Source organism: Echinops telfairi, unplaced genomic scaffold, assembly GCF_000313985.2.
Source record: "Echinops telfairi isolate 266 unplaced genomic scaffold, ASM31398v2 ScPeMD7_7407;HRSCAF=8445, whole genome shotgun sequence".
Taxonomy (NCBI): Eukaryota; Metazoa; Chordata; class Mammalia; order Afrosoricida; family Tenrecidae; genus Echinops; species Echinops telfairi.
The window spans coordinates 4441658-4454631 of NW_022111307.1; the positions used below are offsets into that span (position 1 = coordinate 4441658).

Below are 12974 nucleotides of genomic sequence, written 5' to 3' on the forward strand. Positions count from 1 at the left end.
CTGTATGTTACTGAAACTATCAACTTCTTAACTGGAGATCAAGTGATATAGTCCTGTTAGGTAAGGTGTATGATGTTTGTTCAACTTACAGAATTCACAGAGCCATCCTTTATAAGGAGGAACAAGCTTATTTTTAACTCAACTAATCTGTACTTAACATCTACTTGGTGACTGACGTTGTTATGGTCTTTGTGGAGGGTTCAGAGAGAAAGACAGGGCTTTCCCTCCTTTCTAAAGTTAGTCTCAGACACCCACAGGGGCAGTTCTACCCTGGCCTATCGGCTTGCTAGGAGTTGGCAGTGAGTCTTTTTCACGGAGGGTACAGACATGGCTGAGGCAGGATGGCTGCCCTCTGTGAGCCCCCAGGCTCACAGAGGAGACTTAAGGACTCACAGAGCATATGTATAAGTAACCTGTGAAAGTCTCGACTAAGGACACAAAAGACTCATTTGGGGGCATAGGAATAGTTTGAATTGGTTCTAAATGGCAGGTTCTTGAAACCTGTCCTAGAATAAACTTTATGCTGTTCATACTCAGACAGCTCAAAGGTATTTAAGGTGGAGGAAACAAAATGAACGTACAAATACGTATAGAAAGGAGGGGTGTGTGCACGCATGAGGGAGAGGTTAGAAGGACCGGGAGGGCTGGGAGATGAGGTGGGAAACGGATGGAGACTGGGTAGGCCTCTCAGTGTCTGAGGAAACGTGGCTATAAGACGGATGTGTGGAAAAAACGGGCGCTGCCGGTCACTCGGGATGCATTGCGTAGGACGACAGAGAGCAGCAGCGAGGATAGGGCTGAAAGAGACCAGGCGGAGGGTGTCATCGCCCCTTTTCACCATGGGTGGGGGTGGGGGGTGGGGGACGACGACACACACACACAAACAAGACACTAACCTTCTCTATTTCATTCAAAACCACTTTATGCTTCATTTTCCACAACAACCACTTTGAATGGGACTTTGTGTAAAGGTAGCGGCTGAATCCGCCGGCACCTTCCGCTGAAATCCGGCCCATCGAACGCCCCGGGACCATTGCAACGTCCCTCTCCAGTGCTCCAAGTTGAGCAGCTCTGGTGGTGTAGTGGTTACACACTGGCCTGTGATGCACAAGGTTAGCAGTTTGAAACTATCAGCCACTCCGTGAAAGCAAGGTGGGCTCTTTAACTCCTGTTAACAGTCGCAGGAACTCAGGTGCAGTTCTACCTTGCCTCATAGGGTCCATATGAGTCATCATCGGTTTGATGGCAGTGAGGTTTATCTATTTATTGTTTTACCTGCCCCAGTACTCCGGGGTGGTGGGTTTGCTGTTGAAGAAGTAGTCCCTGTGGGATTCTCACACAACCACTCCTGCCTTGGGTCAAGGAGTCTACATGAGCACTACAATCAGCTCCTCTTTGCCCAATCACACCCACCAAATCCGACTTCTCCTGGGTGAGCCACTTATTCCAATGGATCTCCCAATGCTACTTCAGTGGAACCCTTCCTGCAGCCAGCCCTAGAGCCGAAAGAAAATCCAATGAATGAATCCACACTAAAGTGTTAAAATAGTTACCAAGTCTTGATTTCCTATGGCTCTAAGGGAACGTCTATAGAGGAGAAGGACTTGCTTTCTAGTGGAGAAATTTCAGAATCTAGGTGCTGCATTCTAGTGAAAGAAGCCTTCCCGCTTCTTCAGACCCTGTACTGCCCGTCGGGAAAGTGAAGGTGGTAGGCCTATTTGGGTCAGAGCAGCCACAGGGAGAGTTCAGCTTCCAGAACCTCCCAGGCAGCCACCGAGTTATCTATAGCGCATTTCAGTGCCTTTTCTTGATGTCCAAACAAGCCATGAATAAGTCTCATTAATTCTACTTCAAAACGAACCTCAAAACTCTTCACTTTTGTCATGGTGACCACTCTAGTTCTAATTACCCTCTTTTCTCACCTGAAATAGACACGGGGCAGAGACTTCCCAGTAATAAACACAGCCTCCCTTCCTTGCCTTTCCAACTTGGGAAACGAGTCACAGAAGTTGACTGCAGCAGGCTCAGGCAAGGAAGGATGAAGCACCTCTATCCTGATCCAGCTAACTTGGCCATGACCTGGGGGCGTTAGGTAGGGCAGGTGTCTTTTATCCTGATTCCTCTTCTCTCTTAAGGAGTGCTTAGACTGAAGTCGTCGTCCTGCTTCTGCTCAGGTCCCCCAGATAATTCTCTACTCAGTTAAGGTGATTAAAAACAAACGAACAAAAATCAAGTCAAATGAGGGCAGTGTCCTGGTCAAATTCTCCATGACCTTCCCGTCTGTGGGGGGCGCTGGTGCCACCTACCTTGCCGACCTCATCTTGGCTCTTCCTGCTTTGCCTCCTCTGTGCCACTGTCCAAGGTCTTCATGTCAACTTTGTACCAACTCTTCCTTCTACCTGAGAGGAAAACATCTTTGTTCAGCTATTTGAATGGTTGCTCCCTTACTTCCTCTAAGTCTCTCCTCAAGTAGTTCTCCTCAAAAGACTTTTCCCCATGTCTTTCTCAAACCTTTATCAATTTGATGTATATTAACATAGGGTACTGTGTATTGCCTGTCTGTGACTTTTTCACTGCACTTTGCTTCCTCCTCTCTATAATACGGGGTTTTATTAAACCCCAGAGTGAACTCAATTTTTGAGAAAGGAATGGCATTTTTAACATCAAAATACATTTTATCGTTTCCTTTTTATCTAGTCAAACTTAACCCATTGATCACCAGAGCTGGATGGCACTATAAGGATGGCCCCCTTCAAGCCGTTGCTTGTACAGATGAAGCTCAGTCTAGAAAAGATCCCCACAGCTGGTTTGTGAACAGGACCCGAGCGAGAACCCAGACATCCAAGCTCCTCGCCCAAACCTTTTTATTTTCCTGCATCGCTGAATATTGAACGTCTCTGTCTGCTTAATATTTCTTACTTTCTATTAGAGTACGTGTGTACTGCTTATATTGGAGAGGATCACTCCCAAATATGCCTGACACAAGGGAAGGAGGAAATCCCACCCTGCCCGGAGGAGCCACACACAAGCGCCTTGGAGGCTATCTAGATGTGCTTGCAGCCTGGCTGGAGTTGTTCGGGGGAGGATGGAAGCCTCTGAAGTGGAGCAACATATTGCTCAAGCCTTGTCATTTCCTGCCTGGGTACCCTTGAGCAAGCCACCTCTTCTCAGGAACTCAGTTTCCTTCTCAGCAGGAGCCTGTAGTGCTGGAAACACTCTTCGGAAAGCTTTGTGAAGCATGCAGGATTCTACTCAGAGGGCTCATGCTGACTGCGTCAGGGCCCCCCTCCCTTTGGGAGGTGGGAGGCAAGCCTTCGTGGCTGGCTGCAGAGGGCTCAGTTTGGGGATGTCCGAAGTGCCTTTGTGCTAGGGAACCAGTGTGGCCGTTGCTATGTAAGCAGTCACCCAGTTCCTGCCACTTCTAACTCGGGGCAGCTTAGGTGTGCCAGAGGAGAACTGTGTTTTATAAGATTTTCAATAAATGATTTTTTGGAAACAAATTGCCAGCCAGGTTGTTCTTCAGAGGCACCCTGGTGGATTCAAACCAACAGCGTTTTGGATCTGAGTGGAGCACATTCACCATCAGCACCACCCAGGGACTCCTAGACTCAAGGAGAATGCATGTCGAATTTTGCTGTGGATCCCCTTTAAAAGGGCTCTTAACAAGACCCACAACAAGGTAAGGATTGTAAAGCAAAACAAACCCCAGACATAATCACCTCCATTTCAGCAAGGGTATGAGAAAAACAAGCTATAAAACTTCAAGTACGGTCAAGTAGGGATCGCAGATATTTTTTGAGGGAAAGAGCTGAGAAGAAAGAGAAAGAAAAGCAAGGGGGAGAGACAGCCCAAGATAGATACTGGCTTATCACAGTGAGAAGGCAAGTCCAACTGCAAGGAAGGAGCCCAAGAGCCAGGCTGTGGTCAGGAATGGTGGAGATGGGCAGGAATAACAGGGAATGAGGTTATGGAATGTGGAAAACGGTGTACACACGCACAGGCTCAAGAGAAGGATTGAACAGTGGAGCTTCTGAGAGACTAGAAACTCAGAGAAAATCAGGGAAAAGACGAAAGAGGACAGATGAGAAAGTGTTGAGGAGGAAGGTTAGAAGGTAGGAGTAGAAGACAGCAGTCTGAGGAGGGAGGAAGAAGGTCACAGAACACAGACCAAGATGGCGGAGCTACTGTTCAGTCCCTGGTCCCTGTGCCACATTTACTCAAGATCAAAGTTAGGAAAGGAAACAGAGAGAAAGTAGAACATGGGATGGTCCATTGAGGGGATGACAATGGATGAGTTGAAACAAATAGTGCATGGATTCTTGGACGGAAACCTGATCATCTATGTTGTAAACCGTCGCCTAATCCACAATAAAGTGTTTTTTAAAACATGAAAAAACCGGAGTGTCTGCTCCACTACTCAATGGAGCTACTAAGGGCCACGTGCTGGGTGGAGGAGATCATTTGAGAGTGCCACAACTAGACTCTGAGTCCTGCCTCAGGGACCAAGGGAGGATCCTGGATGTACAGAGAAGAGTGGGGTGTAGGCCTCAGATGGGATTGCTCTCTTAGACTCTCTGGACACAGGTGAGGGATAGCCTTGCCTGGACACCCCAAGATCTGGGAGCTGGTCTCTCTCATATTGCATATTTCCCTACTCTGTTCTCCCAGGGGCTCAGGACACAACAGGTCACAGTTATCTAAGTTAGTCAGGACATCTCTCCACTCCTTTCACTTCTCAACAGGTGGGTTTAGTGTGAGTAGCTTCTGTTTAAGTGGTCAGAATGTTCTAACGCATGATATGTAGCAGATGACAGGATTTGCCCAGTTTTCTGCTTGACTTGGTTTGTGTGGATACAGCATCATGTTCTAGTGTTAACTAGAAAACAAACAAACTCGTATCATGCCCGTGCTTTCTAGGTCCCCGGAGATCACCTGGTATATCCCAGGTGGTCAGCTGGACTCAGGCAGCAGACATGTAATCAGCTAACTATCAGCATTGCAGGACAGCACTTTGTAGACTCTGAGTGTGTGTGTGTGTGTGGGGGGGGGGTAGGGGCTGGATCTGATTGAGAATCTGGTTGATCCTTTCCCAGTACCTGGACACAATAATGTGTGTCTTGAGACTGTCACAGATTCAGATTGAGGGTTCCTGACCTAAAATGAGCCCTTCTGGTCAGGAACATGTTTAAGTAGCTCCAAGTGGCGTGGTAAGGCCCCTGCCCTGAGCCGGGTCCTTGTCCCAGTGCTGTTAGGTCTGAGTCAGAGCACAGACTAGGCCTGGCATTCCCAACCTGGGGCTCATGCAAGGCCTCCCAAAGCTGCCTACTGATGTTGCTGCTGTTAATGAGTAAAATCCAGGTCTGCAAGAAGTCTTTCAACTCCTGAAACAGTAGAATTGGTATGCAATCTTTCAGCACCCCATGGTCCTCTCCAAGGTCCACATTACAGCCTCACATGGCTTCTTAGAGCACCACTTTGTAAGCTCCCCTGGCCACACACAGACATCTGTGTCTTGCGGGTGCCGCACCTCTGAGGCGTCTGAGCACCACGGCAGCCGGCAGAGTGGTGTGTACCAAGCAGTTCAACTCAGAGTTGGTCTCAGGCAAGGCGGAGTGCTGGAGCCTGTTAGTGCGTCTCTGTGAGTGCGGGAGCGTGGTGAGTGAAATCCCGCGGTGCGGACGTGCACAGCATTGAGTGACTTAAAATATTGCTTGGAGTGGGTGACATGTGTTCAATCGCATGTGCCTGTGCGGGACTTTTTCTTTTGTCTATTTAATAAGCAACTTTGAGTCGTGTGTGTGGCCTCCCCTCCTTTCTGTGATTGATTTGGCGAGGCTAATGGTGCGTAAAAGCCCTGGTGAGATCTGGGGGCGCCTCCTAGCCTGACGTCAGAGGGAGAGTTTAAAAGGGGGGAGCCGGCGCTGAGCACGCCAGCCGCTCTGGCAGGCGTCGCTGCGGTCTGCAGACTCCCGCGTGTCCCACGAGCCGCCGAGATGCTGTCCTGCCGCCTCCAGTGCGCGCTGGCCGCGCTCGCCATCGTGCTGGCCCTGGGCGGCGTCACCGCGGCGCCCTCGGACCCCCGACTCCGCCAGTTTCTGCAGAAGTCCCTGGCTGCGGCCGCCGGGAAGCAGGTAAGGAGCCCCTCGACGTCTGCGCTCCCCTCGCCCGGACCCCCAAGCCTCCTGTAGCCTCCCCCATCCCAAAGCTCTCAGCCAACTTTCAAAGCCCAGACTTTTCCCCCCTAGACACCCCCTCGCCCCCTTTTTTTTCTGATCCGCGCAGTCGGTCGGGGTTCAGGTAAGATTCTTGGTGCTCAGACAGCCTTGCGGGTGCGCCCCAAAAGACGACTGCGGGAGGTGCTGACCCAGGTGCTGAAAGCGCGGACCGGGAAGCTGCGCCTGCCTCGGCCCCAGCGCCCTGCCCGCGGGCCGCCGGGCTGGGGCGGGGGCGCCCTGCAGACGGACCCAGCACCCTGGCCACTCGAAGGGGTCTTCTTGCCCACCGCTGACTGTGCAGCAACAGAGGGCACCGTTCTGTTCTTACAAGTCAGGCTGTCGAGATTCAGTGAAGCGAAAACTGTTGACACCTGTTTATGTTGGTTCAACTGCTGTCACATCTGCAGCGAGTTCTCTTTCTCTGGGTGCGTTTCAGTCTACGGGGCAGAAAACCCGGAGGGACGCTGGGGCTGGCTGTCAAAGCCGTTTGGTGTAACTTGGGATTATAGAAGCTACCCTTATGTATGAATGTCTTAAACTGATTAAGTGTGTCAGAGTGGGCATCCATGAAACTTGGCGGGTATTGGGGTTGAATGAATCTGCTTTCTCCAACCACGCATTCCATCCCTTCCCGATAGCCATGATCAGTGTTCTCCTCCTCCTCATTCTGCACCCCCCACCCCCCAACTTTCTCCCCTTGCCCTGTACAGGAGCTGGCCAAGTATTTCTTGGCAGAGCTGCTGTCGGAACCCAACCAGACGGAGAACGATGCCCTGGAGCCGGAAGATCTGCCCCCGGCTGCGGAGCAGGACGACCTGCGGCTGGATCTGCAGAGGTCTGCTAACTCGAACCCTGCCATGGCGCCCCGAGAACGCAAGGCTGGCTGCAAGAATTTCTTTTGGAAGACGTTCACGTCCTGCTAGTTCCACCAATTGTCCGAATCACGCAGCTGATCCCTTTCCTCCAAACCCCCTTTCTCCTCCCCAGCCCCCAAATCCTCAGCAAGACCCTTGCATTAGAAATTGAAAACTGTAAATATCAAATAAAATTATGGTGAAAATATAGAAAGCAAGAATTTGATTCTTTATTGTGTAGCTGTTCGATAACACATGACGAACTTGAATTGCGATTTCAGATGAGTTACTTCAGATACGCATGTCAACCCTCACACACGACTATAACTCCCTGTTTCATTAAAAGCTACATTTAAAATAGTAACTCCTATAGTTCAGGTCATTTAAAAATAAAGTTATTTCAAATAACCTTACATCGTGACTTTATTTCAATGACGATTGTTGGAAGGGGCTGCTATAAACATTAATTAATATTAAATACACTCAGAACAGTATGTTAGATGGTTGAAATGCGTATTAGCTTAATGGCTAGGCAGGTTGAAATGTTAAGCTATCCTCTACACTGGTATATGAAATATGGGGTCTGTGAAAAATGAGAGGTGAAAATAACTTACAAGTTAGGGGACAGAAACTGGCTTGAATAATTAAAATAACGTTTGGAATCCTTAAATTTTATTTTTTAGCTTGTAAATATTTACTTGGAGAAACACCATTGCATTTACATCATCTTTGAAAACCCGCTTTTGCAATTCAACTAGGCTAAAACGTCTGAATAATTTTTATCAGAGGGAAGCATCCCTTCGATGATACAATTACAGTATGGGAGTACAATGGATTTTAACAAATACCTAGAGTAGGTCACCACCTCATGAATGCTAGATGTTATGGAGGGGATGGAAACTCACTCTCATGATCACAGAATCACTTACAAAGATCTCAGAAAAGGCTCCTTTAATTGCATTACAGCCAGAGTCAAAATAAAGATGTGAACATGAATAAGAAAACTCAATAAATGTGTTTATTAGTAGCATTATAGCAACTTAGTAAATGGTGCGGTTCAAGATGCAGAGAAAAGATCATGGTAATTTAATTCACAGAGCCATGACTTGGTGGCTTCGGGCATGTGTGTTTCAGTATCTGCTGCACTTCTATATCAACCCTTTACATTTAACATTTCTGTTGGGATAATAAATAATCACAATAAAATGCTACACTGTGCTTTCTGTTGGAATAACAAATCAAACACAAATACAGACTCAATGTAAATCCCATAGTAGGAGCTTGCAGAGATTTAAGAGGAATTTCATGCATTGTAAAACATATTTGCATTAGATAATACACATTTTTAATATGAAGTCAGCTTTGTGGAAGTTAATTCCTGAACAGCTGAGCAAACGAGAGAAAATTCAAGCCACTTTACTAATCTCTGTGAAAACATAACATCCTTTAAGGCTTTGTGCATCTTTTATTTACAAGACTTTTAGGGGGAATTAATGCATGTCCACTTAGGGGATCTGTCTGCACTAAATGCTCTGTGTACATCTGGTTGCCAACCAACCCAGCGGAGTAATAGAATCACATTAGTATGATTAAAGTACAGACAAGAATACAACTTAATAGTTTTTTGAGTAGCATGTAGAGTGCATGAGCACCGGGGGATATTAAAATTTCAATGTCAGCTTTGGTTGTCAGTTCCCGATTTTAGTATGGAAATAATTGACCAGCATCATGTGCCAACATATATATTTATTCCTTATTTAATGCTTAAATTAAATGGAATACTTTAACAGAGCTAAATGTCTTTCCGGGCTCCTTTGAATAAGCAGAGGGTTGTAATAGAGAGAGCATGAACATCGCTTTCAGGTGTGATTGGCAAGGATGCTGAGGGAGGGCTAAATTTTGGATCCTTAAAAAGTAGAATAGAAAACAGTGCCTTAAAAATGACAAAGAATCTTTTTTTTTTTAACTTCATATTTAGTTCACGTCAATTCCTCCAAAGTTTGATCATGCAGCCTAGCATTTCAGTCTGTTTATTATGTAGCCACAATCAACCTTTTAAATTTGATTTCCATTTTCTCCCGACCGTAAGCACAACTCCCCTTTCCTGGGAAGCTTGGGCAAGGTATTTCTCCATCGTGGGGCTCAGGCTTCCCGTGTAAACGGTCACACGAATGGAACCACCCACGGAGGGCTGCGTGGATTCCCTGAGCCCCATGTCTTCATGGATCTTCACACAAGATAGATCATTGGCAGATGTTCCATGTTACACCTGGTGCTAGTTTTGTTCTGACATACGAGTGTATGCTGTGTTTTCTCGCTTCTTCCTTTACTTTTGCAATTTTTTGCTATATTCATGGGTGCAAATCTAACCCAGCCCTTATTGTTCTTGTTCCATAACATTTTTACTTTTTGCTCTCAGTGAAATTTTTCCTTTCTCTGAGTACTTATAGAATGCACTCTAGTGGCATGGGTCTGTGTACGAGAGTGTGCATACTTGCAATGACTAGATCAATGCCCGGTCCACGCAGTAGCTCCGGCAGTGTCTTGTACGTCGTGCCGGTAAGTGCTCTGGAATCATTGAAAGAATGAGTAAATGAGCCATGGGTTTGCGGCAAATCTCTGTTGACTAGGTGATAAGAGCCTTCCTTACCATGTTAGCTAACACAAGCACATTGCGTTAGGTGCTGTTCTCAGTGATGCTGTGTGAGGCCGGAAAGTTAGACCACATGGTTTTGCTTTTAGTAACCTTGGGTAGTTTCCATTCTGACCCCACCACCTTACAAAGACTTCAATAGAGCCTGCTCAAGGGCCCACACATTTACATTCACTACAACTTTTATCCCATTTGCTTAGTTTAAGAGCATGCAACATTTTTGGTTTTGGTTCAAACTATCAGAATGCTAACCTTGGCTCAAACTGCCCACAACGTACAAACAATTCTCCTTCATGGTAGCATAAGTGAAGGGGACCTAAATATGCTTTGAGCTCGGAGTAGCAGCTATCGGAGGAGACTGAATCATTCTGACTCATTTTACTGAGTGCAGACGTACAAAGTGACTGTTTTGCCTGCCCAAGGTAACAGGGTCCGTTGATGCAGAGCCTCATGCAGGTTCCCCCTGTACGGCAGGGTTCTTCTGATTATCCTACTCCAATGCCCCTCAAGGAACTGCCCCTCTCAATAATTGATGTGCTTCATCAGTCTCATTTGAATACTAATTATGTCCCTTGAGTTTCTTCATCTTCCAGTAAACAAAGTCCTCTTATGAGCGAGGACAATAACATTTTGAAACAAAATAGCTTCCTGTGGTTATTGAAAGACTTTAGGAAGACATAGTTAAGGCGTGAAGATGGGGGAGGGGAACGGAAGTTCCTTTATTTATTGTTTTTAATTAAATCGGACCAGAGGAGCACAGGGTGATTCTGCCTTGGAGTGGAGACAAAGGAGCTGCTGTCACAAGGAGCTGGATGTGGATAACATGCAGATGGAGAGATGGTCGTTAGAGAAGCGTCCCACATGCGCGGGCTAGGGAGGAGATGCCTCAGGAAACCTATGGAGCTCTCTCCTCATTGAGGAGGTGCTCAGCTCACCAGTAGCTGTGCCAATGACTTGCTGGGAGCTGGGAAAGAGTTTGTGTGTCAAGGGTCCTTTTTGGGAGAATGGAAACTGGTAGGGAAAGCAGGGATGTAAGCACATTTCTTAAAAATGGCCAAAGGCTTTATGGACTTCTTGGAAAGGAGACAGCGCCCATAAGCCTTGCTCTCTTTTTTCCTCAGTGATGTTTCTTTTCAATGATGGGTTGAAAATGTAAACGTTTTTGTTCTGAGTTGAATGCATAAATTGTTGGTAGAATGTTATAGTATACGCTTCGACAATGTAGTACAGGGCAGGCTGCTGCTTCTGTGGAAAGGTGTCTTGGAAGACAGGCCCCCTGTCTGCTTCAGAAAGGTCTCAACTTTGAAAATCCTTCATACAGGCCAGTTCTACTCTGCACACCCAGATGACCATGGGTTGGAATGGACTCAGGGGCACCTGACAACAACAACAACAAGAATTAGACTCGGGTCATTTGACTGTGTCTTCCCACTGCATCTAAGGAGAAGGGTTAATGAGGAATTGCTACTTGATGGACAAAGAAATATCAACTCCAGGTCAGCTTAATTTTATTCTTTGAGACATCATAGGGATAAGTATCCATATTACTATTAGAAGAGAAGGACTTTAAGATCTGTGATTGGGATTTAATTTGGTGACTCTATTAGGACATTGTTTCAAAGAAACCATCTTTCTGTTCACAGGTCCAACATCCTGGCTATTAACTCAAACCAAACTCACTACCATCAAGTCAATTCTGATTCATGTGGTGTAGTGGTGATGCATCGGGCTGCTAGCCACAAGGTCAGCAGTTCGAACTCACTCATCCCTGCTCTAAGGGAGAAAGTCTTGGCTTTCTACTCTTATAAAGAGTTACAGTCTCAGAAATCCACAGGGTCTATTCTGTCCTATCGGGTCGCTATGATCCTGGCTATAGTTTTGCTTAAAAATGAATAAAAATACATAATATGTGCATTAAACGATCTCAGGTTCTTAAGCACTAATTTCTCCACATAATCCCTGTATACAGAGATATGAGTTTGCGTGCATTTAAAAACTCGAAGTGGTTATTAATGTATTGGTCCCAGTCTTTAGTGTGCAGGCCATGGAATCCATTTCACGTGTGACTGGTAATGGCAATATTTTTCTCTTTGGATCTGGTAGGTATAGCCTGTGAAGAGTTTACCTGAGGAACTCAAATTGGTGACTTTTTGGATTTTTATTGAAATGCATAAATTAGCTCAAGTTTGACACAGTAAACTTTTACATAGAATTTGAAAACACGCTAGGTCACATAAGGAATCGTCCCTATTATCCTTACATTCCTCTTGGAAATGATACACTGAGATAGTCAGATTATTAGCCAGACTGTAAATGGTACCATTAAAATAAGCACTAGTTCAAAGAAATTCAGGACATTTGAAGTAGAGGTCAAACAGTTAAGGAAGATAATGCATTCTTGGTTAATTGCTGCTTAATTTTGTCTTTCCTGTGTAAAAAATAAAAGTACATTTTCAGTTCTGTGTTGCACACTTTATGAAGGAAACCATTCAATTGCCCTAGAATTCTATCCTGGGTAACAATCTAACCACAGAAATGCACATTCTGAGAGCCAAGGCGTACAAATGAAAGGAGAGCATAGCTGTTTTTTCTCTTACTTTTCAATCTGCTTTCAACCACTCATTCCCCAAACACAAGGATAGAATGTATGGATTGCAATAGACTTCCCATGAATCTCGTCATCATTGGTTTTATTTGTTGTAATGCATGGAACAGTACGACCTACTCACGATTAAGACTTATACTCAAGTTCTACTGTTTCCATACGGTCTTCTGTAACTCCCTGCCTCCCAGACATGTTCTGGAGTCCGAATGATCGGAACCCTTATTGTGGGACTTCTTCTCGGTCATGGCAGTGAACTTTTTTGTTGCTACTGCTGCTGTATTTATCTTCACCCTTCTCCCATACTCCTCTTCTTTGTCCTCCTCCTCTGCCTCTGGTTGTTCCTCTCTCAGACCCATTTCACTCTTTGACAGTAGCATAGCGAATTACTTTCGGTAAACTTCTGTGCATTCTCAACCATCAGGTTGAAATGGAATTGACTTCACTTCAAGTTCAGGATTGATGCTCAAATGAATTAAGTCAATTAACATATTACACGTCCTGGTCATAGAAATTGATTAATGACTTGGCACATGACCAATCATCATGAATCTTAGGACTGCAAAGCAGCTCTTTCTTGCTGCTTGTGGAAGAGAAAGCATGTGGCCCTGAGAGCTGTCAGCAGCCACAGTGAGGGTGGCAGTGCATGG

General features: G+C 45.9%; 1 protein-coding gene across 1 annotated transcript; it reads left to right on the forward strand.

The window, feature by feature from the left end:
* Positions 1 to 5950: 5950 nt before the first annotated feature.
* Positions 5951 to 7283, forward strand: SST (somatostatin). Its single transcript, XM_004713408.3, has 2 exons — positions 5951 to 6131; positions 6926 to 7283. Exons 1-2 carry the CDS (start codon positions 5994 to 5996, stop codon positions 7136 to 7138), a joined length of 351 nt encoding a protein of 116 aa, XP_004713465.1. The 5' UTR covers positions 5951 to 5993; the 3' UTR covers positions 7139 to 7283.
* Positions 7284 to 12974: the final 5691 nt, after the last annotated feature.

Bases quoted from the DNA above. Each gene is read 5' to 3' on its own strand.
- SST (XM_004713408.3), top strand. From the start codon at position 5,994: ATGCTGTCCTGCCGCCTCCAGTGCGCGCTGGCCGCGCTCGCCATCGTG. The intron at 6,132-6,925 runs GTAAGGAGCCCC...TGCCCTGTACAG, and splicing joins CTGCGGCCGCCGGGAAGCAG to GAGCTGGCCAAGTATTTCTT.